We start from the raw sequence: 26,179 nt of genomic DNA, 5'->3' as shown, positions 1-26,179 counted from the left end.
ACAATCTTTAGATATATCTGGGGCTCATGGTATGTCATGTGGTACTCTATGAAAAAATTCTGGGGATGCCTGGGTGGCTCAGTGGTTGAGAGTTTGCCTTCAGCTCGGGGCGTGATCCCGGAGTACTGGAATCGAGTCCCACATTGGGCTTCCTGCATGGAGCCTGCTTCTCCCTCTGCCTAGGTCTCTGCCTCTCTCTCTCTCTGTGCCTCTCATGAATAAATAAATAAAATCTTAAAAAAAAAAATCTCAATAAAGCCACTAAAAAAAAGTTAAAAAAAAAGAAAAAAATTCTGTTGATCAGTATCTAGATTTTTTTTTTTTTTTAAGTACCTAGATTTTTACGCTGTGGGCAGGAAATAAACTTCATTCTGCAACTTAGGCCTTCCTGGTTTAGGAAGGAGGGGCTGGAGTATAAGACATAATAACATATAACACAAAAAGAATTAAATACTCTGAGGAGCCTCATAATAGCTCATGAAGTAAGCGTGTTATCTTCCTCATAGCATTCATCTATTTCTTCAACCAAAATTTTTTGAAGGTTTGTTTATGTATTTGTTTGTGGAGTTTAAAAAAAATTTTTTTTTTTAAATTTATTTATGATAGTCACAGAGAGAGAGAGAGAGAGAGAGAGGCAGAGACATAGGCAGAGGGAGAAGCCGACTCCATGCACCGGGAGCCTGACGTGGGATTCGATCCCGGGTCTCCAGGATCGCACCCTGGGCCAAAGGCAGGCGCTAAACCGCTGCACCACCCAGGGATCCCCTGTTTGTGGAGTTTAAGATAGATTACTGTGGAGTCCAGGCCACTGACCTTGGTCTCCTGATTTACTACAGTAACATGCTAATTAACTTTTCCTTCACTCACCATTGCTCTTTCCAATCTTTCTCCACTCAACATTCAATGATCTTTGTAATGCATAGATTTGGTTGTGTAAACCCAGATGAAAACCTTCTGGTGCCTTTGCAATGCACTTAGTATAAAATCCAAATCAGCCTTATATGATCTGACACCTCCCAAAGTCTCCAGCCTTTTTTTTTTTTTTTGTAAATTTCATTTATTTATTCATGAGAGACACAGAGAGAGCGAGAGAGGTAGAGACACAGGCAGAGGGAGAAGCAGGCTCCATGCCAGGTGCCTGATGTGGGACTCGATCCCGGGACTCCAGGACCACGACCTGGGCCGAACGTGGCGCTAACCTGCTGAGCCACCTGGGCTGCCCTCCAGCCTTCCTTTATAACATTTTCCCCTACTCTCTATACTCCAGGTATGCTGGACTTCTCTCACTTCTTCAAACTCGTAATGCTAGTCTAATTTAGATGTGTCATATAAATCCTTTCACTATATCATATACATAAAATTAATACATTTATTCCACTTCATTGTGTTCATTGATTTGTCTTACTTGGATATGAACTTCCCAGATGACAGATCTTTTATTCACAATTTCTAGCAGTGCTTGATTCAATAATCAATAAAAGTTTGTTGAGTGACTGACCAAATAAAGGAAAATACAGAAGACAGGAGCTAGGCAAAGGAAAGATGATGTTTGTTTTCAAATATATTATGCTTGAGGTAGTACTAGTTTAACAGACTAAGGATGGGCCAGAAAAAAGAGAGATCAGGTCTGGAGATACTGATTTCATCCAGTGACAGGACTAGTAAGTGTTCTTAAATCATTTAATGAGGTTTATTATTTTTTTTAATGGCTAAAGCGTTGAAAATAGGGTTTTAAAACTAAATTAAAGCTAAAAGTAAATTTCAGAAAGACACAAGATGCTATGAGTAACAGAACAAAAAATGACAAAATAATTTCTAATTCAAACATTCTTAACATATGTAAAATAATTTAATTATGCTATAATTCAGAACATTATTAAACAGATCTATATTATTGCTTTAGATTACTAGGGTCAAAGGACGCCTGGGTGGCTCAGTGGTTGAGCCTCTGCCTTTGGCTCAGGGCATGATCTTTGTCCAGGGATGGAGTCCCGTATTGGGTTCCCTGCGAGGAGCCTGCTTCTCCCTCTGCCTGTGTCTGTGCCTCTCTCTCTCTGTCTCTCATGAGATTTTATTTAAATAAGTTAAATAAAATCTTAAAAAATCTTAAAAAAAAAATTACTAGAGCCAAATAAGGCAACTCTATTGTCTCATTATTTTTTTTTATTGTCTCCTTATTAAACTTCAGAGATTAGATCACAAGAAATTGATTCTTACTCCTTTTAATATGGTTAAATTTTCATCAAATTTTCACTATATCACTATGAGTCTGCTCATTAGGCTTTGGGTTAGACCTGAGGGTGGGTGTACAGGACTTCTTTTTATTACTTGTCATGCTTTTTGTTAAGATTCTATGATTTTTAACAAATTAACTTTTATGACATATAAAATGAACAAAGGCATACCTTGCTTTATTGTGCTTTGTAGACCTTGCATTTTTCACAAATTGAAGGTCTGTGGCAACCCTGCACTAAGAAGGTCTATTGGCACCTTCTTTCCAACAGCATTTGCTCACTTAGTATCTATGTATTACATTTTGGTAATTCTCACAATATTTTAAACTCTTTCATTATTATTATTACACTTGTTATGGTGATCTGTGATCAGCGACCTTTGATGTTACTAATGTGACTTCTGAAGCACAGAAATGCACCCATACAATACTGCAAACTTAACTGGTAAGTATGTGTCCTGACTACTCCATGGACTGGCCAGTCCCCAGTCTCTCTCTCCTCAGGCTTCCCTAGTTCCTGAGACAGGACAATATTTTGCCAACAACATTAGGCCAGTTAATAACCTTAAAATAGTCTCTAAGTGTTCAAGTGAAAGGTAGAGTCACACATCTCTCACTTTTAAAGCAAAAGCTAAAAATGATTAAGCTTATTGAGGAAGCCTTGTCCAAAGCCTAGATAGGCCTCAAGCTAGGCGTTTTGTGCCAAATGGTTAGCCACGCTGTGAATGCAAAAAAAAAAAGTTCCTGAAGGAAAACTGAAAGTATGATTCCAGTGAACACACAAATGATAAGAAAGCAAAACAGTCATATTGCTGACATGCAGAAAGTTTTAGTGGTCTGGATAGAAGATCAAACCAGCCACAACATTTCCTTAAGCTAAGCCTAATCTAGAGTAAAGCCCTAACATTCTCCAATTCTATGAAGGCTGAGGTGAAAAAGCTACACGAAAAAGGTTTGAAGCTAGCCAAGGCTGGTTCATGATGTTTAAGAAAAGAAGCTGTCTCCATAACATAAAAATGTAAGGTGAAGCACAAGGGGCTAAAGTAGAAGCTGCAGCAAGTTCCAGAAGATCTAACTAAGATCTTTAATGAAGGTAGCTATTGTAAACAACAGGATTTTCAATGTATACACACAGCTTTATGTTGGAGGAAGATGCCACCTAGGACTTTCATAGCTAGAAAGGAAAAGTCAATGCCTGGCTTCAAAACTTCAAAGGACAGGCTGACTCTCCTGGTAGAGACTAATGCAGCTGCTATCTTTAAGTTGAAGCCAATGTTTATTAACCATTCTGAAAATCCTAGGGCTCTTTGAAATTATGTTAAATCTACTCTGTGTTCAATCAATGGAACAACAAAGCCTGGATGACAGCCCACTTGTTTATAACATAGGTTACTAAATACCTTAAGTCCATTGTTGATACCTATTGTTCAGAAAAAGATTCCTTTCAAATATGACTGCTCACTGACAATGCAGTGGTCACCCAAGAGCTCTGATGGAGATGTACAATGAGATTAATGTCCTCATGCCTGCTAACACGATATTCATTCTGTAGCATATGGATCAAGAAGTAAATTCAGGGCAGCCCGGGTGGCTCAGCGGTTTAGCACCGCCTTCAGCCAAGGGTATGATCCTGGAGACCCCGGAATGAGTCCCACGTTGGGCTCCCTGCATGGAGCCTGCTCCTCCCTCTGCCTGTGTCTCTGCCTCTCTCTCTCTCTCTCTCTGTGTCTCTCGTGAATAAATAAATAAAATCTTAAAAAAAGTAAATTCAACTTTTAGTTTTTTAAAAAAATTTATTTATGATAGTCATAAATATTGAAATATTCCATATTTCACATATCCATTCATCCATCAATAGACATTTGGGTTGCTTTTTCCTTTTTGCTACTGTGAATAATGCTATGAACATGGGTGTGCAACTATGCTTTGGAGATAGAAAAATTATTTAAATTGATTTAATCCAATAATAGGTTAGTGAGTATCTCAAACTAAATGTCTGTACTGTGCTACTTACTGATAAGCAGTTGGAAGAAAAGAGTGTCAAACATCAAAATGTGATGATGGAAAGGAATAAAAGACTAAAGCTGCAGTTAAGTGTACTATATTTCTACTTATGTATGAACAATGACTATTCATCTTACATAGCAAAATGCAGCGCCCTTACCAGTAATAATTACGCCATCCTCTTTGTGAACTTCAGTCATTTCTTGAACATGGACTTCTGAGTTTATATTAACCTCTTTCCCTGATAACTGTAAATAAGCTTGAATGGAAGGTGCAACCTTGACAAGAATAGAGCCTGTAATAAATTTTAAAAAGTTTATTAATGCAAAGAAATCAAAAGTACCAGGGGTTATTTGAAAAATGACTGAAAGGGTAGCATGCTCTTGGGACACCATCTTTACTCCTTAGCACATTTTATTTAAACAGCGGTGCAGGATGCCTGGGACCTCAGTTGGTTAAGATCATGACCTTTACCTTTGGCTCGGGTCATGAGGTCAGGGTCTAACTTCGTATCTTCTCAGCCTTCCTAACTGGAGCTGGAAAGTCTGGAGTAAAACTGATAAACTCTCATAATTACTGCTCAAAATGTGTGGGGTGGGAGTACATGACAAAGCATATCACTACAACGAGGTTATTTTATTTAAAAAACAAACTACTTTTCCGTTTTTAAATATAAACTACTGACAGGAGATTCCCTATAACAACAGATATGAGGGATTGAGGGGGAAAAAAAAAACCTGGGAAATTTCAGAATGAATAGAAGATGCATGCTTTTCTACCAATCATACTTTAAAAGTAAAAAATCATAGATTAAAAAAAAATTTTTGTAGGACTTTTTATTTCTAAATATATTAAATGTGGTAATTTTATGAATACTTTTTTCTGTTCTTAAATGAAAAGGGGTGTTAAATCTGTGAGAGCTTTAAAAATGTTAAGCAATGCAACTTGCTCTATCCTCATCTCTCTCCACATCCTTAAAAAACAAAAGCCGTCACCATCAGAACTCCATTACTGTTTATGAAAGAATTCTCATGACTTGAAAACTTTCTCAAATGTCCTATCTTTAACTACCTTTTTTTAGAAAGGAGGGCTCTTGCTACATCTTCAAACTCTTTCATTTCATAAACCATCTTCATAGTTACTGAGATCAATACCATTTTTTAAATTAAAAAGTGAACTAATACTAACTATACCACATAGTGAAGGCACACTATATAAGGATCAGTGGTTTCATCAAGGACAAATTTTAAATGGAAGAGTCAGTACTCTGATGCAGGTCTGACTCTTAAGCCTAAACACAGCCTTTTTGAAAGAATTAATAAGATTAACTCATAGGAAGAGAAAAACAAGCACACAACATTCTTTTTCACATGGGGAAATGGAGAACATCTAGGACACTCAAGTGGTTTGTTTCCAAACCCTGTTACCGCAAGACACAGGCAGAGTTGGAAAGGATTCTAGATCTCTTCACTAAGCATTAAGCAACAGAACTCTGAATAATTTTCCATTACTCTTTTAAAAAGTTACTGTTCCCAAGTATAGTTAGAATTAAGATACCTGAAGTAAGACATTTTTTTTGTTTCCAGTTGTCCTTAAGCTTCATGCCAGTCCAACAGGAAAAACACAAAATTATAAACTTAATCAAATTTTGCAACATCATATGCTATTTCAATAGGTTACTGGATCAGATCCCAAATAATGCTCAAAGATATTTTAAGTAGATAAAGATTAACAATGTTTCTTGTTTATTTTACTTTTTTGTCCATCCATACAAAATAGAAATAACTTTCATATAAAAGCTACTTAATGAAAACTTTGTACTCTTACTAGTTATGGTAAATTAGTAATGATTTACATTTTTTCTTAGGGCCTTCGTAATAAGACAATGCATTATATGACTTAAATAGAACTTACAAAATATCTTGAATGGCATTACTGAAGCTCTCAGGAATTCAGTGATAATGCAATATTATCCAATTTTAAAGGAAAAAAAATGTAATCTTGAGAAATCAAATCGCCTGTGTGTCAGCAAAAAAACCCTTCTGATTTAGGCCTCTGTTTGTAGTTTTATTTTGACACTCTGATGAGAGAGCCTTGTTGGACAGAATGTATTGCCCAAGAAAATATGCCCAAGAAACTAACAACAGGAACAACTTTCTGTAAGGAAGTATTTTCCTTGTTATACACATATAGCTCTGTTCTGAGCAATATGCAAGGTCTAAGTTTTATTTAAAAATTTTTTTTAGAGCTACATTTCTTAACTTTCTGCACCCAGGTCACTTCAGCTCCTATGGCCAAACTACTCAAGGATACAAGCCACTTGCCACCATGTACACAGACTTATATTCAATCTTCATATGACTAAAAAGTGTATTATTTTTAATGAAATACTTGGATTCTTAGAATAAGTTATTTGTAACAGAAATAAGATTATATACAGAGACATGTCATAATAAGACTTAATACTTCAAGAGATTAAGTCAACAATTACTTTAGAGGGCTTTCCTGGTGATATCTTTATTTCAGGACCACACACTGCAAAGAATTATTCTAGAGTGATGGCTCAAGAAGGTCCTATAACAAGTTGGTAGAAAAGCTGCCAAAAGAAATGTATGGGAGCATTTTCCCTCCAAATAATATTCTATTTCAGACATAAAACCAAACTGAGAAATCCAAACACTAACACTAAATAATTCCACAACAGACAATATATTGTAACACTTTTGTTTGTACTACAAAGGTAACAACAGTCTTTATAGCCACCTGTTCCAAAAGTTTCAAAAATCATTGATCAAGAGAGTTATTAGTATCCCAGTCAGTCTTTATTATTCTTTTTTTAAAAAAGATTTTATTTTCAAGAAATTTTACACCCAATGTGGAGCTCAAACTTACAATTTCAAGATCAAGAGTTGCATGTTCCTCCAACTGAGACAGCCAGGTGCCCCTCTGGTGAGTCTTTTATTTTTTAAAGATTTAATTTATTCATTTGAGAGAGAGAGAGAGAGAGAGAGAGAGAGAGAGAAGTGGGGGGAAGGGGCAGAGGGAGAAGGAGAAACAAATTCTCCACTGAGCTGGGAACCCAATGTGGGGCTTGATCCCCAAGATCGTGACCTGAGCTAAAGGCAGATGCTTAACCAATTGAGCCACCCAAGTGCCCCCCAGTCAGTCTTTAAATCAAGTTCTATCATGAGAAATTTTCTTGAGCTCATGATGTCAGTAGAGAGAAAATAATTGACCATCTGTTTCTTGGATGTTACATAAAACCTTCTGTACACCATATATCAAAATAAAACATTCCACTTGGCTAACCTTTATGGGATTTCAACTCCACTTGCCCTAGATGGCTGACATACACATCTATTGCACCCTGATGAGTTGTGGCCTTTAGACATCCAGAGGATGAGTCTAGGAAAAAAGAAAAACTGTAAGTATAATCATTCTTACTGTAGTAATTGAAATGATAAACTTGAAATAAAAGACTCCATCCACTTCAGCAGTAGGATAAGGCACTAAGAGTCTTGCAAAGTTTTTATTTTCCCCATAGTTATGCCATCTTTCACTTTAAAATGAAAGAATTTGAAATCTACAAATCTACACCTAGATAACAAAAAAATCCCTATGTCCATAGTAACTTGCATAACTTATTGATAAAAGTACTTACTCTGCAACCTAATATATAGAAAGGAGAGTACATAAGCAGGGGATCCTTGACAGCCAAGACTATTAAGCACCATTGATACATTTAGTTTATTATCAACTTTCAATATTTAAAGAGTTTTATCTCATGAAGATACAGAGAATAGCAAAGTTAACAAAAATCAAACTTTTTTAAAAAAGATTTATTTATTTGAGAGAGAGAGCATGAGCAGGAGAGTGGCAGAGGGAGAATCAGACTTCCTACTGAACAGGGAGGCTAATGTGGGGCTCCATCCCAGGATCTGGGAACATGACCTGAGCTGAAGGCAGACACTAACCAACTGAGCCACCCAGGTGCCCCCAAATCAAAACTATCCTATATTTTCTCCTTTTAGCAAATTTGTTGGTGCTAAAAAGGTACTGCTAATAGTGAACACTTACTCTAGATAAGATTTTGTTGCATTTCTTAGACAGAAATGGAGATAAAGGGAGTCACTTAAAGAGTGGGTGAAGCTTGTTTATATCTAAATATTTCTTTTCAAAGTTCTGGAATTGAACAGGTATTTTTCAGCTGGGAGAAGAAAATAATAATTACAGTGGTTCTGGTTTGACACTCAAATCTGTCATCATTGACCCCAGTCTTCAAAAAGCCAACATTTCAAGTTCAAGGGAAAGCTAATAAAGTTAGAGATAAAGAAGTAAGAGAATGATGTTGGAGAGTCAGTACTAAGTAGCTGCTTCTTCCTCATGGCAACTGAACTTTTAATATTCTGTCTGAATGCCCTGAGAAAGCCAAAGCGCATATATATATGAAAAACCTCTTAAAAAGCCTATTTTATCAGGAACTTTACTACTTCAAAGTGGAAACAAATTAGGGAGTGTGGTGAAAATAATGCCAAAAATTATACTTTTAGTAAAATGTGAAGAAAAAACATTTGTATTCAAGACATTTTTCTTTCAATTTTTAAATGACCCTAAACAAAGCAACTTGGGAATAAAGTGGTTAAAATCTGACCCCAAGATAATTCATAATACTTATCTATAATGTATACTAAAAACTGCCCTTTATTGGACCCAATTTATTTAATTCTAAGTTCAAAAGTAAACCTGATGCTGGGAAATTAAGCCATTAGTGATAAAAAATGACATAGAATAGTTGGGCAAAGATGATTATCTCTCTCCTCAGTTACCAACAGAAACTCCTTTTATATAATCTCTTACTAAATCATCCTAAAGGAAGCCAGGTAAAAATATATTACAATTAAAAAGAAATGTGGACTACACAATGTGTATATTATCCCAGGTTGAACAAAGTAAAATATGTGAAACATGTTTGATTTCTTGCTGTCTCTAGGGGAAAAACTACACAAGATTTTCATGAAGCTAATAAATACTTCTCCCCCCAACCCAATGGGAAATAAACAAAGGCTAAATAATTTTATTCTAAGCCACTGAGTAATTATATCCTCGTATTATCAGTCATGAGCTCGATAGTGGTCCATCCCTTGGAGACTGAAAAAACAAAAACAAAAACAAAAAAAACCCTCAAGATATGTTTTCAAGAGAGAAAGCAAAAGTGATATTTGAAAAGCTATGTAGCAAAACAAACACTAATCTTCTTTTGTTTTCTGTAATACAAATGACTGGAACTAAAAATTAATTACCAAGAGTCAAATTAAGACTTCCTCTATAAAATTTTACTTTTTGGAAATTCACATAATGGAGAAATTCTATAGCTCTTAGAAGAAGCTTGAAGGGAAATATGCATTAGAGGGCAATTAAGAAGTAAACAGATATTATCAGTCCAAATAGTGTCTGGAATAAGTAGGCTCTCTGTGAGAGTTTTCTATCCTCACAATTTTGGACAAGGATCTTGTTGGTCTCACAGAGACCAGTGGGTTTTCCTGGAAAATTACACACACGGTAGGGTAAAACTGATGTTGACTATTAGCTAATCAGAACACATAACCAAAAAACCCCATACATTTGTAATATACAATAGAGAATAAAAACTAATTGAAAGGCTAAAATTCCAAACTCTCAGATAAGAAAGAATTCTTTCAAAATCAAACATGTTCAGAAAGTTCTCAATTTTTCATTTAACTTCAAGTTTCAACATGTAGATACTAAGATACGGTAACACAAAAGGTATTTCTTCATTTCTGCAACTCGAGTCCTACAACTTCCAGAGCTACACTAATTACAAGGAACAAATTTCATACACAGGACATAAAGGATATACAAAGCCAGAATTGTAAGGTTATTTCAAGTAAAGCTTTCTAAGTCAGTATCCTGTATTAGGGAGGGAGCATTAGGAAGCTGGGCTTACAAATGACACACAAGGCAAACCATGCCACCTCCTGCTCCAAATATAAAGATATTCTTTTTTTAAAGATAAAATCACCAGTACATGGCTTCTGGCAATGCCTTCCAAAAGAGGCAACATAAGGCAGTGAAAGTAAGGCTAGGTGAGCAACTCCATTAAGCATTCCTATGTTACTGTCATCTACTATCAAGCTTTGCTTTCTACTGTTGACTATTTTATTTCTAAAGATTTGTTTGAGAGAAAGAGAGCACTCACTAGTGAGAGGAGGGGCAAAGGGAGAGAATCTTCAAGCAGACTCCACACTAAGGCAGAGTCCAATAGGGGCCTCTAGCCCACAACCCAGAGATTATAACCTGAACTGAAACCAAGAGTCAGATCCCCAACTGACTGACCACCCAGGTGCCCCTGTTGACTCATTTTAAATGGATGATCTGGTATTCCAGAAAAAAAAAGACATTATTTTAAGAAATATGAGTCTAAAGAAAATCACGGTTTTGACATATATAATCAAAATTTTTTTACACCACTTAGCTTCTGAGAGAGAAATTAGGAAGAATGGGGTTTGGGGAGGCATATTATAATGTATATACACAATCCAAATGACTGATAGGGTAATACTTAAGAGGCTGATCAATTATATTATCTACATTCCTTTTACCTGAATTATATTCTTCTTAATAAAGGAATCATAGGAAGAATACTTTGTCTATTTTCCTTTATCAGATAGGATAATACCTAAATCATCTCAAGTCTCCTAATATTCTAACTTGATAATATTATATATAACTTTTTCTCACCACCTATTCCAATATTTTGAAGTCTCTGCTATTCTAATAAACTTCCCTCTCAGGTTCCTACAAATCACTTTTTTGTTTCTTTGTAACCAATTTGCTTATTAGCAATTTCAATTCCTCAAAATCCAAGTTACTCAGTAGACTTTAATTAGGTTACCATGATTCAGAATTGCCTTCAAATCTCTCTAGCAAATCTTTTATGAAAAACAAAAGCCAAGTAATCAAGAAACTTCACCTTTGGGATTAAGGCATCATATCCAAAATTTTGCCAGACTCATAACAAGGTTTTTAGGCTCTACAGCAGGGATGGCAAACTACAGCCCTCCTGTTTTTATTAATGAAGTTTTATTGGAACAAGACATATCCATTTGTTTGTGCATTGTCAATGACTGCTTTGTGTTACAATGAGAGAGCTGCATAGTACAGGTAGACTGTGTGGCCCACAGAGCCAAAAATATTTAATATCTGGCCCTTTACAGACAAGAGTCTGCTGATTCCTAGAGCAAAACATTTTGGTTTGAGGAAATAAGCTCTCCCTTGCCCACCCCTCCTCCCAAAAGTAAAATTTAATTCTGTTTAAGACAAAGAGATTTACCAATTTACTGAAATCAGCTCTTTTCCCTAAGGTTTTAGTAGTATACAGATATTAAATTTTTGCTTAGAAATAAAAAAAAGTTGTCTCAGGGCAGTTCTAACTTTTCACTGACCTTGATTGCTCACTATTTTTATCAAATAGATACCTAGGACTTTGCTGACTTGCTTAGATTATGTCATCACATTTTGGTTTAACCTCTTAAGCTGTACGTTCCTATTAAACAAAAAATTGGCAATGTTTGTTTTCTTATAAAGGAGCACAAGTGGGTTCTTGAGAAACTGTATGACATCTTCTGTTCCAAATGTTAGGAGAAATGGGATGTATTTCCACAAATCAGTGACTTTTAGGTCCAGATATATTCAAAAGAAGAAATTTATAACAGGACCCAAACAACTTTGAATTCAAGTTTTGGGTAATTTTTGCTGTGCTCTGCTCTGCTCTCTTCTTTTCTCCCTCCTTTCCTTTTCTGATTTAATACTCACTATAAATATATACATATGAAATAATAGCACACGTCTTATGTTTTTTTTTTTCATTTAATAAAAGGTTAGGGCAGCCCCAGTGGCACAATGGTTTGGCGCTGCCTGCAGCCCAGGGCGTGATCCTGGAGACCTGGGATCGAGTCCCGTGTCGGGCTCCCTGCATGGAGCCTGCTTCTCCCTCTGCCTGTCTCTGCCTCTCTCTCTCTGTGTGTCTCTCATGAATAAATAAATAAAATCTTTAAAAAAAAAATGTCAAGGACACTTGGGTGTCTCAGTTGGTTAAATGTCTGCCTTTCACTCAAGTCATGATCTCAGGGTCCTGGGATCTAGTCCCACATCAGGCTCCCTGCTCAGGCTCTTTCTCAAATAAATAAATAAAAATCTTAAAAAATATATCAGGAATATATGTCTATATTGTAAACTATAGAGTCAGGTTATTATATTGTTAAAGGCTAATATTTTGTTTTACAAATGTACCAAATAAATTTGATTATTCCCTTACTGAAACAACTTAAAATGTACACTATTTTTCTATTATAAACAGAAAGATGAATATCCTAATGCATATATCTTTATATTCTCACCAGATTATCCTCTTGGGATAAAGTTCTAAAAGAGGAAATGCTAGAGCAAAGTAAATGTAGACACTGCCAATTTTGATATACACTTCCAAATTGACCTACTAAATGGTTAATTAATTCACACCTGAACTACCAATTGATAGGAATCCATGATTCACTGTAACTTTATCACCAATTGATTTTATTAGTATTTTAAGTCATGGCTGCTTATGTTTTTAGATGGTTTTGATTTATGGTTTATGGTTTAGATGGAACAATATTATATATGTATATTGACTATTTCTCTGTGAACTGCTTGTTCATGTTCATCCATGTTGTCACTGAGTGTTCCTTTTATTCTCATTTGTCATACACTCCCCCCCCCCCCATGATTATATGTCTGTATGGATATATATCAGGTATCCTTCTAGTTTGTTACTTATCTTTTACCCTGGTTTATATTTTTTTATACTTTAAAAAATCAGTCAACTCAGAATTATATACCCAGTGATAATATTCTTCAAAAGAAGGCAAAATTAAAAATTAAAAAGAGCTACCATATGATCTAGTAATCACACTTGTAGGTATTTACCTAAGGAATATGAAAACACTAATTCTAAGGGATAAAAACACCCCTGTGTTTAGTGCAGCATTATTTACACTAACTGAATTATGGAAGCAATCCAAATGTCCATTGATAGATGAATGGATAAAAATGATGTGGTATACAGTGGAATATTACTCAGAAAAAAGAATGAAATCTTACCATTTACAATAATATGGTTGGAGCTAGAGAGTATTATGCTAGTAAAAAAAATCAGTGAGAAAAAGACAAATACCATATGATTTCACTCATATGTGGAATTTAAGAAACAAAACAAATCAACAAAGACAAAAAGAGACAAATGTAAAAAGAGACTCTTAACTATACAGAACAAACTGATGGTTACCAGAGGGGAGGAGGTGGGGGATGGATGAAATAGGTGAAGGGGATTAGAAGTACACTTGCCATGATGGGTACTTAGTAATGTACGGAATTACTGAATCACTATATTGTACACCTAAAACTAATAAAAGAAATCTTGCCATTTGCAACAAGGATGGATCTATGCTGGATCCATACATGGATCTATGTAAAGGAAAAAAAAAAGAGACAAACCAAGAAACAGACTCTTCATTATAGAGAACAAACGGATGGGTTACCAGAGTGGAGGTAGGTGGGTGGGAGGATGGATGAAATAAGCAATGGGGATTAAAGAGTGCACTTGTGATGAGCACTGGGTAATATATGGAAGTACATTGAATCACTATATTGTATACCTGAAACTAATATTACACTCTATGTTAACCAACTGGCATTTGAATACAGTTAAAATAAAAACTTAATTAAAAAACACTAATTCAAAGGTATATATGCACCTCTATGTTTATTGCATCATTATTTATAATAGCCAAATTATGGAAGAAAAAAATTGCAATATTTCAAAATGTGAGGAATATATTGCTTTTTAATACTTATAATTTAAATGCTAATATTAAAAAAGAAAGTCTAAAATAAAAAGTCTGAAATCAATGACCTAATGTTTTACCTGAAGAAGCTAGACTAAGAGGAGCAAGGAAACTCAAAGTAAATGAAAGAACAAAATAAACAGCAGAAATCAATCAATACATTAGAAAACAAAGAACAGAGATACTAACAACATGAAAAGTTGGTTCTTTGAAAAGATTAACAAAATTATAAAGTCAAGTCTCAACTAATCCAGAAAAAGAGAATATAACTATCAATATCAGGGATGAAGAGGAAAGAAATATCACTACACATCCTATAGGCATAAAAAGGAGTATAAGGGAATACTTTGCATAAATATGTGAACAAATTTGACAATTTGACAAAATAGACAAATTTCTTGAAAATATCACCAAATGTAAAACCAGATAAAACAAATTATTAATATAATAATAAAGTATTAACTATACAGTCACGATTCTAGATAAAGATGATGAAGTAATACATTGGAGAATGAAAGATTTTTCAACAAGTGGTGATATAATAACTAAAACATTCAAATGGGAAAAACAAATCTTGATTCTTATTGCACACGCAACACAAAAATTAGAGATAGATTGAAGGCAAAAGCAGAAACTATTAAAGACACTAGAGAAAAACATAAGAGAACAGCTTTATGATTGAAAGCAGATACAGATTTCTCAGGACACAGGAAACAATAACCATGAAAATAATCAGTAAATTAGACTTTATCAAAATGGAAATCTTCTCATCAAAACACACTATTAAGAAAATGCATAGGCAAGTCACAGACTGAGAGGAAATATGGAAAAACAACGATATGATGGAGGGTTGTTCCCAGAACATATGAACAACTCCTCCAATTCAATAATAAAAAGATAAATAATCCAGCTGAAAATTAAATGGGCAAAATATCTGAACAAAATATTCAAAAAGAGGGACGCCTTGTTGGCTCAGTGGTTGAGCATCCTTCAGCTCAGGGCATGATTTTGGGGTCCAGGATCAAGTCCCACATCAGGCTCCTTGCAAGGGATCTGCTTCTTCCTCTGCTATGTCTCTGCCTTTCTCTTTGTATCTCTAATGAATAAATAAATAGAATCTTTAAACAAACAAAACACAAAACTTCATAAAGAAAGAGAGGCGCCTGGGTGGCTTGGTTGGTTAGGGGTCTGTCTTCAGTGGAGTCATGATCCCAGAGTCCCAGGATCAAATCCCATGTCTGGTTTCCTGCTCAGAAGGGAGTCTGTTTATCACTCTGCCCCTCCCTGCTCATGCTCTCACTCTTTCTCTCAAATACATAAATAAAATCTGAAAAAAAAAAAAAAGATATACTAATAACCAATAAGTACATGAGAAAGTACTAAATATCATTAGTCATCAGGGAAATGTAAATTAATATAGGGAAACCACTGTACACACACTGGAACGGGTGAAATTAAAAGACTGACAATAAAAATACTGGTGAGGATGCGGAACAACTTCTCATACACTGTAGGAGGAAGTGTGAAATGGAACTTGGGGGTAGTTTATCTGGTAGTTTATTATGCATACTCAAATCAGCAATTCTATTCTAGGAATAGAATTTACCCAAGAGGAGAAAAATACATACATAAAAATGTGTGTGTATATATATATACACATATGTACACATATATTTATATATATGTAATTCATATATCCCTCCATAAAATGACTTGTCTAAAAATGTTCATAGCAACCTTTTTTACAATTGCCAAAAACTAGACACAGCCCAGGTATCCATCAACAGTATAGATAAACAAATTAAGCTTTCTAGTTGCCTGCTTCAACTTCTATACCCTCTGGTACATTACAAAACAACAGCTCTTGGTTGCTCTTTCAAAATATAAATTATATATTACTCCCCTGCTAACACCTGTTGTAGTTGGAATTAAGTCCGTATTCTTACAATGTCTATAAGGCTCTATCTAAATTTAGCCCTCACTTACCTCATTTCCCATGACTCTCCACAAGATCTCCTTCTATACCTTGAAAATGGTAGGTTCATTCCATTTTCAGGGCTTGCACCAGCTTTTCCTCTATCTGGGGAGCTCTGTATCCAGAATTTTATGAGCCTCTTTCCCATTCTGGCTTTAGTTCAAATGTCCCTTCTTCAGACTCTTCCTGATTGCTAAACGCAATAGCTTTCTTTCCTCATTCTCTATTCCATTACCCTCTTATTTATTCATTGCACAATCTGAAGTTATCTTTGGTTATTTACATGCTTATTGTCTTTCTACTTAGGCCAAACATGAGCACGGAGACTATGTCTTGTTGACCATAGTATTTCCTAGTACCTAAAAGAGTTCCTGATACAGAGCAGGCACTCAACAAATAGATGTTGACTAGTTACTGCCATACACAAGATTGTCTTCAAATATTAACACAATGTTGAGGCAGTAAATATAGACATAATTTATATTTTTCTTCCAAAATCTTGATATAGATACTAAAAGAAAGGAATTTATGAAATAAACATTTCTTTCATAATTAGGGCTAAAACATAGTGGCTTACAAGTTTTATATTATAGATAATAAACTCCAAGAGGAAAGAGAAGGATAGTTTATTGAATAACTACCATTTGTTGGGCTGTACCTTATATTGGTGATCCTTGAACAACACAGGTTTGAACTGTTAGGAATTTGAAAAAATTCATATGTGAATTTTTTGGATAAATATACAGTACAGTACTGTAAATGTATTTTCTCTTATGATTTTCTTAACATTTCTTTTCTCTTGCTTACTTATTATAATAATATAGTATATAATACATATGGCATACAAAATATGTGTTAACAGTTTGTGTTATTGGTTAAGGCTTCTGGTCAACAGTAGGCTATTAGTAGGTACTATGCTATTTAATATCTTAACAATGTTGCGCTATATTAAGTGATATCCATTTTATGTGTAAAAATGCAAATACACTTACAAATAAGTGTAAAAACACTTATTAATTTGATCAAACTCACACACCAAATAGGTGGTAGGACCAAAATTCACAATCAAATCTACTTCTACAGTTCATGCTTCTCCACGCCACAACAGATCAAAATATAATTTAACAAATGTATACATTTTCTCTTATTTTAAAAGATTCTTCCAAAATAAAACCCTAAATTTATCAACCACATTTACCAAATAAGAATTCAACCTTTATTTACTTTCACATATTTGTGGATTTTTAAGAACAACCTAAAACCACGGACTCGATTTAAATTTTGCTAAAGAAAATATAAAGGGTCATTAACTACTTCTAGAATCTAAAAGATTTTTTTATTCATTTGAGAGCAAGTGAGCAAGCATGCATGTACGAGCAAGTATGCCCTGGTGGCAGGGCAGAGGGAGGGCCAGAAAGCAGAGACTCTCCAAGCAAATTCCCTGCCAACCATGGAGCCCAACACATGGTTCTATCCCATGATACCAAGATCACCAGTGGAGCCAAAACAAAGAGTCCAACACTCAACTGACTGAGCCACCCAGGCGCCCCTACAATATATTAAAAAAAAAACATATTTTATTTATTTATTCATGAGAGACACAGAGAGAGGCAGAGACATAGGCAGAGGGAGAAGCAGGCTCCCTGCAGGGAGCCCGATGTGGGACTCAATCCCAGGACCCCGGAATCACGACCTGAGCCAAAGGCAGATGCTCAACCGCTGAGCCATCCAGGCATCCCCCCTATAATATATTTCTTAACATTGGACTTAGGTCATTTTCTTTGAGTAGACAGAGATTTATCTAAGATAAATCTTAGATATTTTAAATGTTTAAAATTAAACATTTAAACATTTTAAATGTTTAACATAAAACATTTTGTTTGAAAATCCCTCTAGTACTTAATAGTGGGGAAAAGTTCATATGGAAAATTAAAAAGAATTTATAATGTTAGTCATTTATACAGAGTTTGAAACCATCTTCAAACACGTACATTACTGCTCATTTCATCCCTATTACTATTCTTTGCCAGTATAAATAAATAACCATTTATTTCCAATTTTAGAAAGAATGGTTTTCCGTTTTGTTCCCATATTTCCATCCAAGAATAACACTAGCATTATCATATTATAATCATAAGTATTCATCAAATTCATATCTGCTTAAAGGGCCTTCTAGTTGGTATTGAAATTCTGTGCCTCCCAATTTGCAATATTCTCTTTTTCCCCTCTTGCCTTATTGCTGCAAACTCCACTCTGTCTAGCATTTTCTCTCCTCAGCTAGCTTAGCTTCTCACCAGTGTGCCTTTTTGTTCACACTAGAAAGTTCCCTTACCATCTCAAGATGTGTGCTCTGACGAAATGGCCTGAGCAGTCAACAGTAAATCTTGATTACTGGAAACAGGTAAATCCTTCTGTCATGTCTTAGTTAAAATGATTTTTTCTTTTTAAAAAAAATAATTTACTTTTAAAAGATTTTATTTATTCATGAGAGACACAGGCAGAGAAGCAGGGACATAGGTAGAGGGAGAAGCAGTCTCCATGCAGGGAGCCTGATGCAGGATTCGATCCCAGGACCACAGGATCACACCCTGAGCCAAAGGTAGATGCTTAACCGCTGAGCCACCCAGAAGTCCTAGGTAAAAGGATTTATAACTACCACTTAAGAAGCCTTTATTTTCTACTTAATCACTCACTGAACATAAAAGATACTATCCCTTAAAATTTATTTATTTATTTATTTATGAATGACAGACCGACATAGAAAGAGAGGCAAAGACACAGGCAGAGGGAGAAGCAGGCTCCATTCAGGGAGCCCGATGTGGGACTCGATCCCGCGTCTCCAGGATCACACCCCGGTCTGAAGGCAGCGCTAAACCGCTGAGCCACCGAGCCTGCCCTCTTTAAAATTTTTAAAAAGGTATGTACTTTTAGCCAGAAACTTCAGGAGTGATAGTGAAAAGAACTAATGAACATGTTTACTATTTCAATCAATACAAAGAAAGGAAAAATGTAAAATGTCAAAAAGGACAAAGCCAGGAGGCTTGGGCGTTGATAATGACAATAAGCCACAGCTTTCCCACAAAGGTTCTAGTTTCCCATCCCCACCCCCAATCCTTTAAGGCCTAAAAACCACCACTATTCTTAGGGTTCAGTGTGCCTTTGCCCACTTGGTGCTATTTGGGAGGAGAAAAACTATCTAAACTCTCTGAAATCTGAACTTTTTCTCCCACAGACGCAGAATCACATGTAGTGATGAGGTCTAAGGTACCATTAGCCACTATTAGCTCTGACTTAGGATTAGAACAATAATAAAAATGACTATTATTTATTCAATTTTTACCATACATCAGACATCGTGAAGTACTTTAAATATATGATCTCACTTCTTACAATAACCCTAAATGATAGGTACTTAGTATTATTTCTATTTTTTTAGATGTGGAAATTGAAGCACAGAGAAGGTAATTAGCCCATTTATACAAAGTGGTGAAGTCAGAATTCTAACTTTATTCTTACTGATACCAAATCTATAATTATACATTATTTATAGGATGATGAGTCAATGAATTTTCAGAAATAATTTTATGTATTCATACAATGGGTCTGCCTATATTTGGCTTCCATTATCAGGATTCTATCAGATTCGTCAGCTAAATTTCAGATTTTATTTACCCTAATAAAATATCACAAATATAGCTATTCTTAAAAGGATGCAAAATTTACCAACCAGCAGCTTAGCACATACCTACTACGATATTTCCCATCTTGCTTTGTAACGTTATATCTCCTGCAAAGGAAAAAGAAAGACAATTTTATATATTAGGGATAATCTAGAAAGGAACTGTTGTATAGTATTCTAACATGGTTGGGGGACGCCTGGGTGGCTCAGTGGTTGAACGTTGTCTTTGGCTCAGCGTGTGATCCCGGGGTTCCAGGATCGAGTCCCCACTGGGCTCCCTGTGAGGAGCCTGCTTCTCCCTCTGCCTATGTCTCTGCCTCTCTTTGTCTCATGAACAAATAAATAAAATCTTTTAAAAAAGTAAAACACGGTTGGCTATCCATATTATTTGATAACATTGTTATTATTGTTGACAAATTTTCTATTACAAATCTACTAAGAGATTTAGCTGCAGCTCTGAAATAACCAGCTTTAGTCATCTATACAAACTCTTTTCCTCTACTCTACCTTAAGCTTCTCTAGCATAACTACAAAACGAACCACCATACTTTCTGGGAAACATGAAAGAAATGTAAGGATATTTCTGTAACGCATAAATGAAAAAGTTACTTAAATGTACTATGTATTTTCAGCATAAACATCACTATATTTACCAGATCACTCAAGCTGTGAACCAACTAATACTAAAATAATCCATGGAAAAAAGTTATTACTGTTATTTTTCAGGCCACTCTGCTGTGCCTGTTAAAGTCATTTCTGTGCCAAGAGTTACAGAGTTTGGGGCAGGAATAATGAACACACGGCAGTATGACTAACAAAGAAAAAGGTTTCAGAGGTTCCTGTCTTTTGATGAAAATACATTTTCCAGGACAAGTATAGGATATTGCAATCATTCTTCTCAGCCTCTTTCTTCTAATACCAAAATTAGTATGATTTTTCTTCATATGTGTGTATGTTTGTAGAATTACTCCTAGAGTCATACCACCTAAGTTCACTGCACTGAAAATGTAAGTAACATGGCTTTCTACCGGAATACCAGAACTACGTTAAAAAGGTACAGGAATAACTTTTATCTCAGAAATATCCAAGGCAAGCGACCTCATTTACTTAACTTCTTACATCCTGTAAATACGGTCACATATCAGTAACGGAGAAAAAGCCAACAAAGCACTTGATCATTTGTCCTACAGTCAGATGCACTTTGATTACAAAAATCTCTCTAAAAAGTCTTTTACTCCATCATACTTCATGTGAAGATATAAACAAGGGGTACATTTGTGTAGGAATAAAAGTTGGTTTGTATAAAGAAATTAAGCTCCTAAAATTATTTTCAAGTCTCAGTAAGTTACAGGGTTGTAAAGATTCTTTTAAATGTGTTATGTAAATATTATTTCATTGGTGTGTTCTAGACACTCTCTTCCAATTTTCAAACCCAGTAAATGCAGATTCACCATCATATGCAATTAGTGGCCAAACATCCTACTGCTTCTAAGATGGCTTTCAATGATCCCTGCCTCCTGGTATTCATACCCTTGTATAATCTCCTCCCCTCAAGTATAGGCTGTACCTAATAATTTGCTTTTAACACAGAACATAAGGCAAAAGTGATCGGATGTTGCTTCCAAGATTAGGTTACAAAAAGATAACAGTTTCTGTCTTGCCAGCCCTCTTCTTTTTTTTTTTTTTTTTTTTTGCCAGCCCTCTTCTGCTCTGAGGGAAGCCAGCTAGTCATGCTGTCAACTGCCCCATAAAAGAAGCCCACTAGGAAGGAACTAAAAAAGGCCTCTGTCCAACAGGATCTGACCTGAATCCTGCCAACAACCACATGAGTGAGCTAGGAAGCAGACTGTCCCTTTGTGGAACATTCAAATGTACCCCATGGCCTCAGCTGACAGGATCCAGTTAAGCCACACCAAGATTCCTAACCTAACCAAACTGTTAAGACAATAAATGTTTGTTGCTTTCAGCAGCTAAGTTTAGAGATAACTTGTTAGAAGTAACTAGTATAGATGTTGAAAACTGAACATGGGGTGCTGCCATAATAAATACCTAAAAATGTAGGAGTAGTTTTGGAACTTGGCAGTGGGTAGAGGTTGGAAAGATTTTGAAGGACGTGTTAAAGAAAGCTTAAATTGCCTTGAACAGACAGTTAGTAGAAAGTTGGACTTTGAGTATTCTTTATACAAGGGTTCAGGAAGAAGTGAGGAAAATGTTTTTGGAAGTTGGAGAAACGCAAATTCCTGTTTAGTAGTTGCGGAAACCTAACACCACCATTATCTTCAGTAGTGTGGAAACTAGGAAATGTAATTTAATGAAGTGAGTGATTTAACTAAAATTTCCAAGCAAGGTTAAAGTGTTGTGTTATGTGTAGGTTTTTTGTTTTGTTTTGTTTTTTGCACCACTTACTGTAAAATGCAAGAGAAGAGAGATAAACTAATCTAAAGAAAGGGCTACGAATCAAACAAACAAACTAAACCAGGACACAAATAGTTTTGAAAATTCTCAGCCTCTCAAGATGGCAAAAGATGTTAAAGTCAGGAGTAGCTTCCAAACAAAGTTTGAATCCAGGGCAGTACATGGCCTAAAATGAAGCTGAGGGGTGACTGCAAAACCTCTTCTTAAGACCCCAGAAAGGTCAAAAGTGGTACTTCACAGTACTAATTATACTAAAAGCCCTTTAAAAAAATTAAAGGTATTATTTCACAGAGCCTCTCAATCAAACAACAGACACTCTAGAAAGCTTGAGTACATTTTACCTCAATATCTCCTAAGAGATTCTTAGATGTGGCTTTTATCTTATGGAATAAACCCCAACATGATTCACAGAAGGCTGACAAAATTTTTGAGAGAATAACAACAGCAAACACACTGCTAAACTGAACTAAAAAGAACACTGAACAGTACAAAGTAAAAAGAGACCACTGGACCTCCAAAATTCTATTGTCAGGAAGCTAAGAAAACCACTTAGATACAAAAACATGCTTTATTTCATGAAAAAGTAAGGATGACTCAAAGGGAGGAACAAAAACCAAGAGGACAATGCCTGAAACCCTAAGAAATTATTCTCAGGTCTTCTGATATAATCAAGGAAACTCCAGTGTCTGCCCACCCAAATTTCAAAATCACTATGGACCAGTGACTGCTTCGTACCTCTCATTTTCCCACTTTTGAACAGGAACCTCTATAGCAATTATCCTATACCTGTCCCATCAGTGTATAAGCAGTGTGCATGGGGAGATGTGGAGGCTAGATAGCTTGTCTCTTTAGTTCACAGGTCTTCAGATTTCGAGAAACTGTTATTGAGTTGTACTTAAGCAACTATACTTGAGGAGCCTCATCTACACCTTGATCTGATTTTGATGAAGAGATTCTGTACTCTGATGTGGTACCTAATGGGATGAGACTTTTAGGAAACTTGGAAGGGAGTATATTTTGCATGTGGGAGGGACATGAATCATTTAGGGGAGGAGCCAGAGACAGCCTGGCCATCCAAAGCCTTATAGGGTATCTGGGGAGATACATACATAAAAAATTAAAAATTGGTATTTATAAATAATTATAAGTGAAAGTCAAAAGTGAACAATAAGTACTAGGTGCTATGGCCATTCAGAAGAAAGAGACTAAAATGACCTGATGTGGACAAGGAGAAGACATAGTGCAGATATCACCAGAGCTGAGATTTGAAGCATGAATAAAATTTGAATATGTTGAAGGGGAAGGATTTTCTGGAAAAAAGAATTACATAAACAAAGGTAAAAAGGCAGAACTAAACATGCTATATTTAAATTATGCAAATCAGTTAAGCTGAAGCAATTAGGCACGTCTATAGGGATGGGGATCATGTCTTTCTTATTTATCATTATATCCAAAAAGCTTTGTACAGTACCCAGTGCACAGAAAACATTATCATTCTTTAAATGATTTTTAAAATTGATTTGAATGATTTTTTAAATGTTCAGATTTAGTTTGGAAAGCAATCTGTAGAAGAACTGTGGGGTACTAGTCTATGGACTTTATCCTAAATTCAAAGAGTCAGTGAAGAATTTCAAGATGGATACAAATAAGAAAACCATGCTTTAGGGAGATTAATCTAGTGTGAAACAGTGAAAACTTCTACTCAGAATTCTCTTTATTGTTTCCACCTCCTGAACACTTCAAAAATAAAATGAAGTAGAACACTGACTTTTGTGATTTTAACTATTAGTAAAGAACTATGACAGGGACATCTGGGTGGCTCAGTGGTTGAGCATCTGCCTTTTTTGGCTGGGTTGTGATCCCAGGGTCCTGGTATTGAGTCCCCCAAATCAGGCTTGCTCAAGGGATCCTGCTTCTCTGCCTATGTCTCTGCCTCTCTCTTTGTGTCTCTTATGAATAAGTAAATTAAAAAATCTTAAAAAAAAAAAAAAGAACTATGACAGTTTTATAGTCATTTAGCTAGTGGGCCCAGTTGCCCACTCAGCAAGGCAAAAAAGCTTTATTATCTTATACTAGTCTCAATGAATTCTATACATATTTCCTATATTTTTTTTTTTAAGGAAAACATGTTTCTCAAAAGCTAAGCATTACTGCTCATCATGAAAATAAAGTGATCTCAAAGTTACGGTTCTTAAATCCATAAGATAGAAGTCTTAGATCTATTAAATAATGAAGACGGGAACGCCTGGGTGGCTCAGCGGTTAAAGCGTCTGCCTTTGGTTCAGGGCGTGATCCTAGAGTCCCGGGATCGAGTCCCACATCAGGCTCCCTATGGAGCCTGCTTCTTCTTCTTCTTGTTTTTTTTTTTTTTTTTAAATTTTTTTTTTTTAATTTTATTTATTTATGATAGTCATACAGAGAGAAAGAGAGAGGCAGAGACACAGGCAGAGGGAGAAGCAGGCTCCATGCGCCGGGAGCCCGATGTGGGATTCGATCCCGGGTCTCCAGGATCGCGCCCTGGGCCAAAGGCAGGCGCCAAACCGCTGCGCCACCCAGGGATCCCTCTTCTTTTTTTTTTTTTTAAAAGATATTTATTTATTTATGTATGTATGTATGTATGTGTGTGTGAGAGAGAGAGAGAGAGAGAGAGAGGCAGAGACACAGGAGGAGAGAGAAGCAGGCTCCATGCAGGGAGCCCAACATGATACTCCAGGGAGCCCGACATGATACTCGATCCTGGGACTCCAGGATCGTGCCCTGGGCCAAAGGCAGGCGCTAAACCGCTGAGCCACCCAGGGATCCCCAGAGCCTGCTTCTCCCTCTGCCTGTGTCTCTGCCTCTCTTCTCTGTGTCTCTCATGAATAAATAAATAAAATATTAAAAAAAAAAAGAATGAAGACTAGTTCATATTACAGTGGCACCTAGAGTCTCAGATTACATCTCTCTCGAATGTTAAGAATTCTATACAGTAAAAGCATAGTGGAACAGAAATATTCCAAAGTCATTATAAAATGCAAAATGGACTTCTTACCTCAAATGCTTTGTGGAATATGGCAGATTATTTAAAAGGACACAACTCAACCAATACTAGCACAGTTTCCTGTATTTTGGTTCTACCTATTTGGTCTCCAATAAACAAATCACTATTTGAGAGGAGATCTTTGTAAAAGCCTTCTTTTCAATAAAGCGGATGCCATAAGGTCTGTAATAACCATGTATGCTTACTCTCAAGTTATGCAACTTCTCCACAAATCCCAGTGTTTGAGAAAACATATTGCTTTTCTTAGCTAGTAATTCTTCATTCTAGTAGGGCGGGAAGAAAAGATAAGCTATCAATTAGAGATGAACATGAGTTTATTTTTCTTCACTAAAAGAAATGTGATTATGGTTTTAAAAAACATATACTCTAATAATCCAAACAGAGCAATCAAATATCCTTTAAGGTTAAATTCTTTTTGTATTGGGGTGGGGGACAGGTAGCAGGATGGGAGGCACTTGCTATTTGTAAGCCATAGTTCTAAATGCTAGAATACACAGATGAACAGAAGAACATTATCCTTGCTCTTGAGGAACTTACAATTAGGCAAAAATGTATGGGTCAATGGAAGGCCAGAGATGAGGAGAGGATGCTTTACCTGAACATTAATAAAAGTCAATGAGGTAAAGAAAGATGGGAAAAGCACTTTAAGAAAACTATCAACAGAATGATCAGTATAGTCAAAGGCTCTGATCAAGGACTTGAAAGTATAAAATAGGTAAGAATATATATGGGAAAGTAAGAGATTATGTAATTCTGGAGGGCAAAGCATAGGGTTCAAAGGGAAATGGAAAGTTAGGCAGGTCATTCAGGCAACTGCAAAAGTTTGAATAAGAGAATGCCATGTTCAATGTGCATTTCTAATAAACAACCATAGGCTATAGTCAGGAGGAAGGATTTGAAGAAAGCAAAGACTGGAAGAAAGTTGTTGCTA

At 35.8% G+C, this 26,179-nt stretch overlaps 1 protein-coding gene across 2 annotated transcripts in view; it reads right to left on the bottom strand.

Moving 5' to 3' along the window:
- The window catches only part of FAM185A (family with sequence similarity 185 member A), a 57,003-nt gene that overhangs the window by 8,038 nt on the left and 22,786 nt on the right, over nucleotides 1–26,179 (bottom strand). The window contains exons 5-7 of one of the 2 annotated variants that reach the window (XM_026006050.2): nucleotides 19,860–19,901; nucleotides 7,547–7,642; nucleotides 4,398–4,532 (exon numbers count right to left, since the gene is read on the bottom strand). In XM_026006050.2, the coding sequence (XP_025861835.2) occupies nucleotides 4,398–4,532; nucleotides 7,547–7,642; nucleotides 19,860–19,901 (273 nt within the window). The remainder of the gene's footprint in view (nucleotides 1–4,397; nucleotides 4,533–7,546; nucleotides 7,643–19,859; nucleotides 19,902–26,179) is intronic. The other variant, XM_072759904.1, reaches the window with a different exon arrangement.

The sequence above is a fragment of the Vulpes vulpes genome, chromosome 5 (genome assembly GCF_048418805.1).
Source record: "Vulpes vulpes isolate BD-2025 chromosome 5, VulVul3, whole genome shotgun sequence".
Lineage (NCBI taxonomy): Eukaryota > Metazoa > Chordata > Mammalia > Carnivora > Canidae > Vulpes > Vulpes vulpes.
Note: the sequence above shows the minus strand (reverse complement) of the source record. Positions and strands in the feature narration are given on the sequence as shown.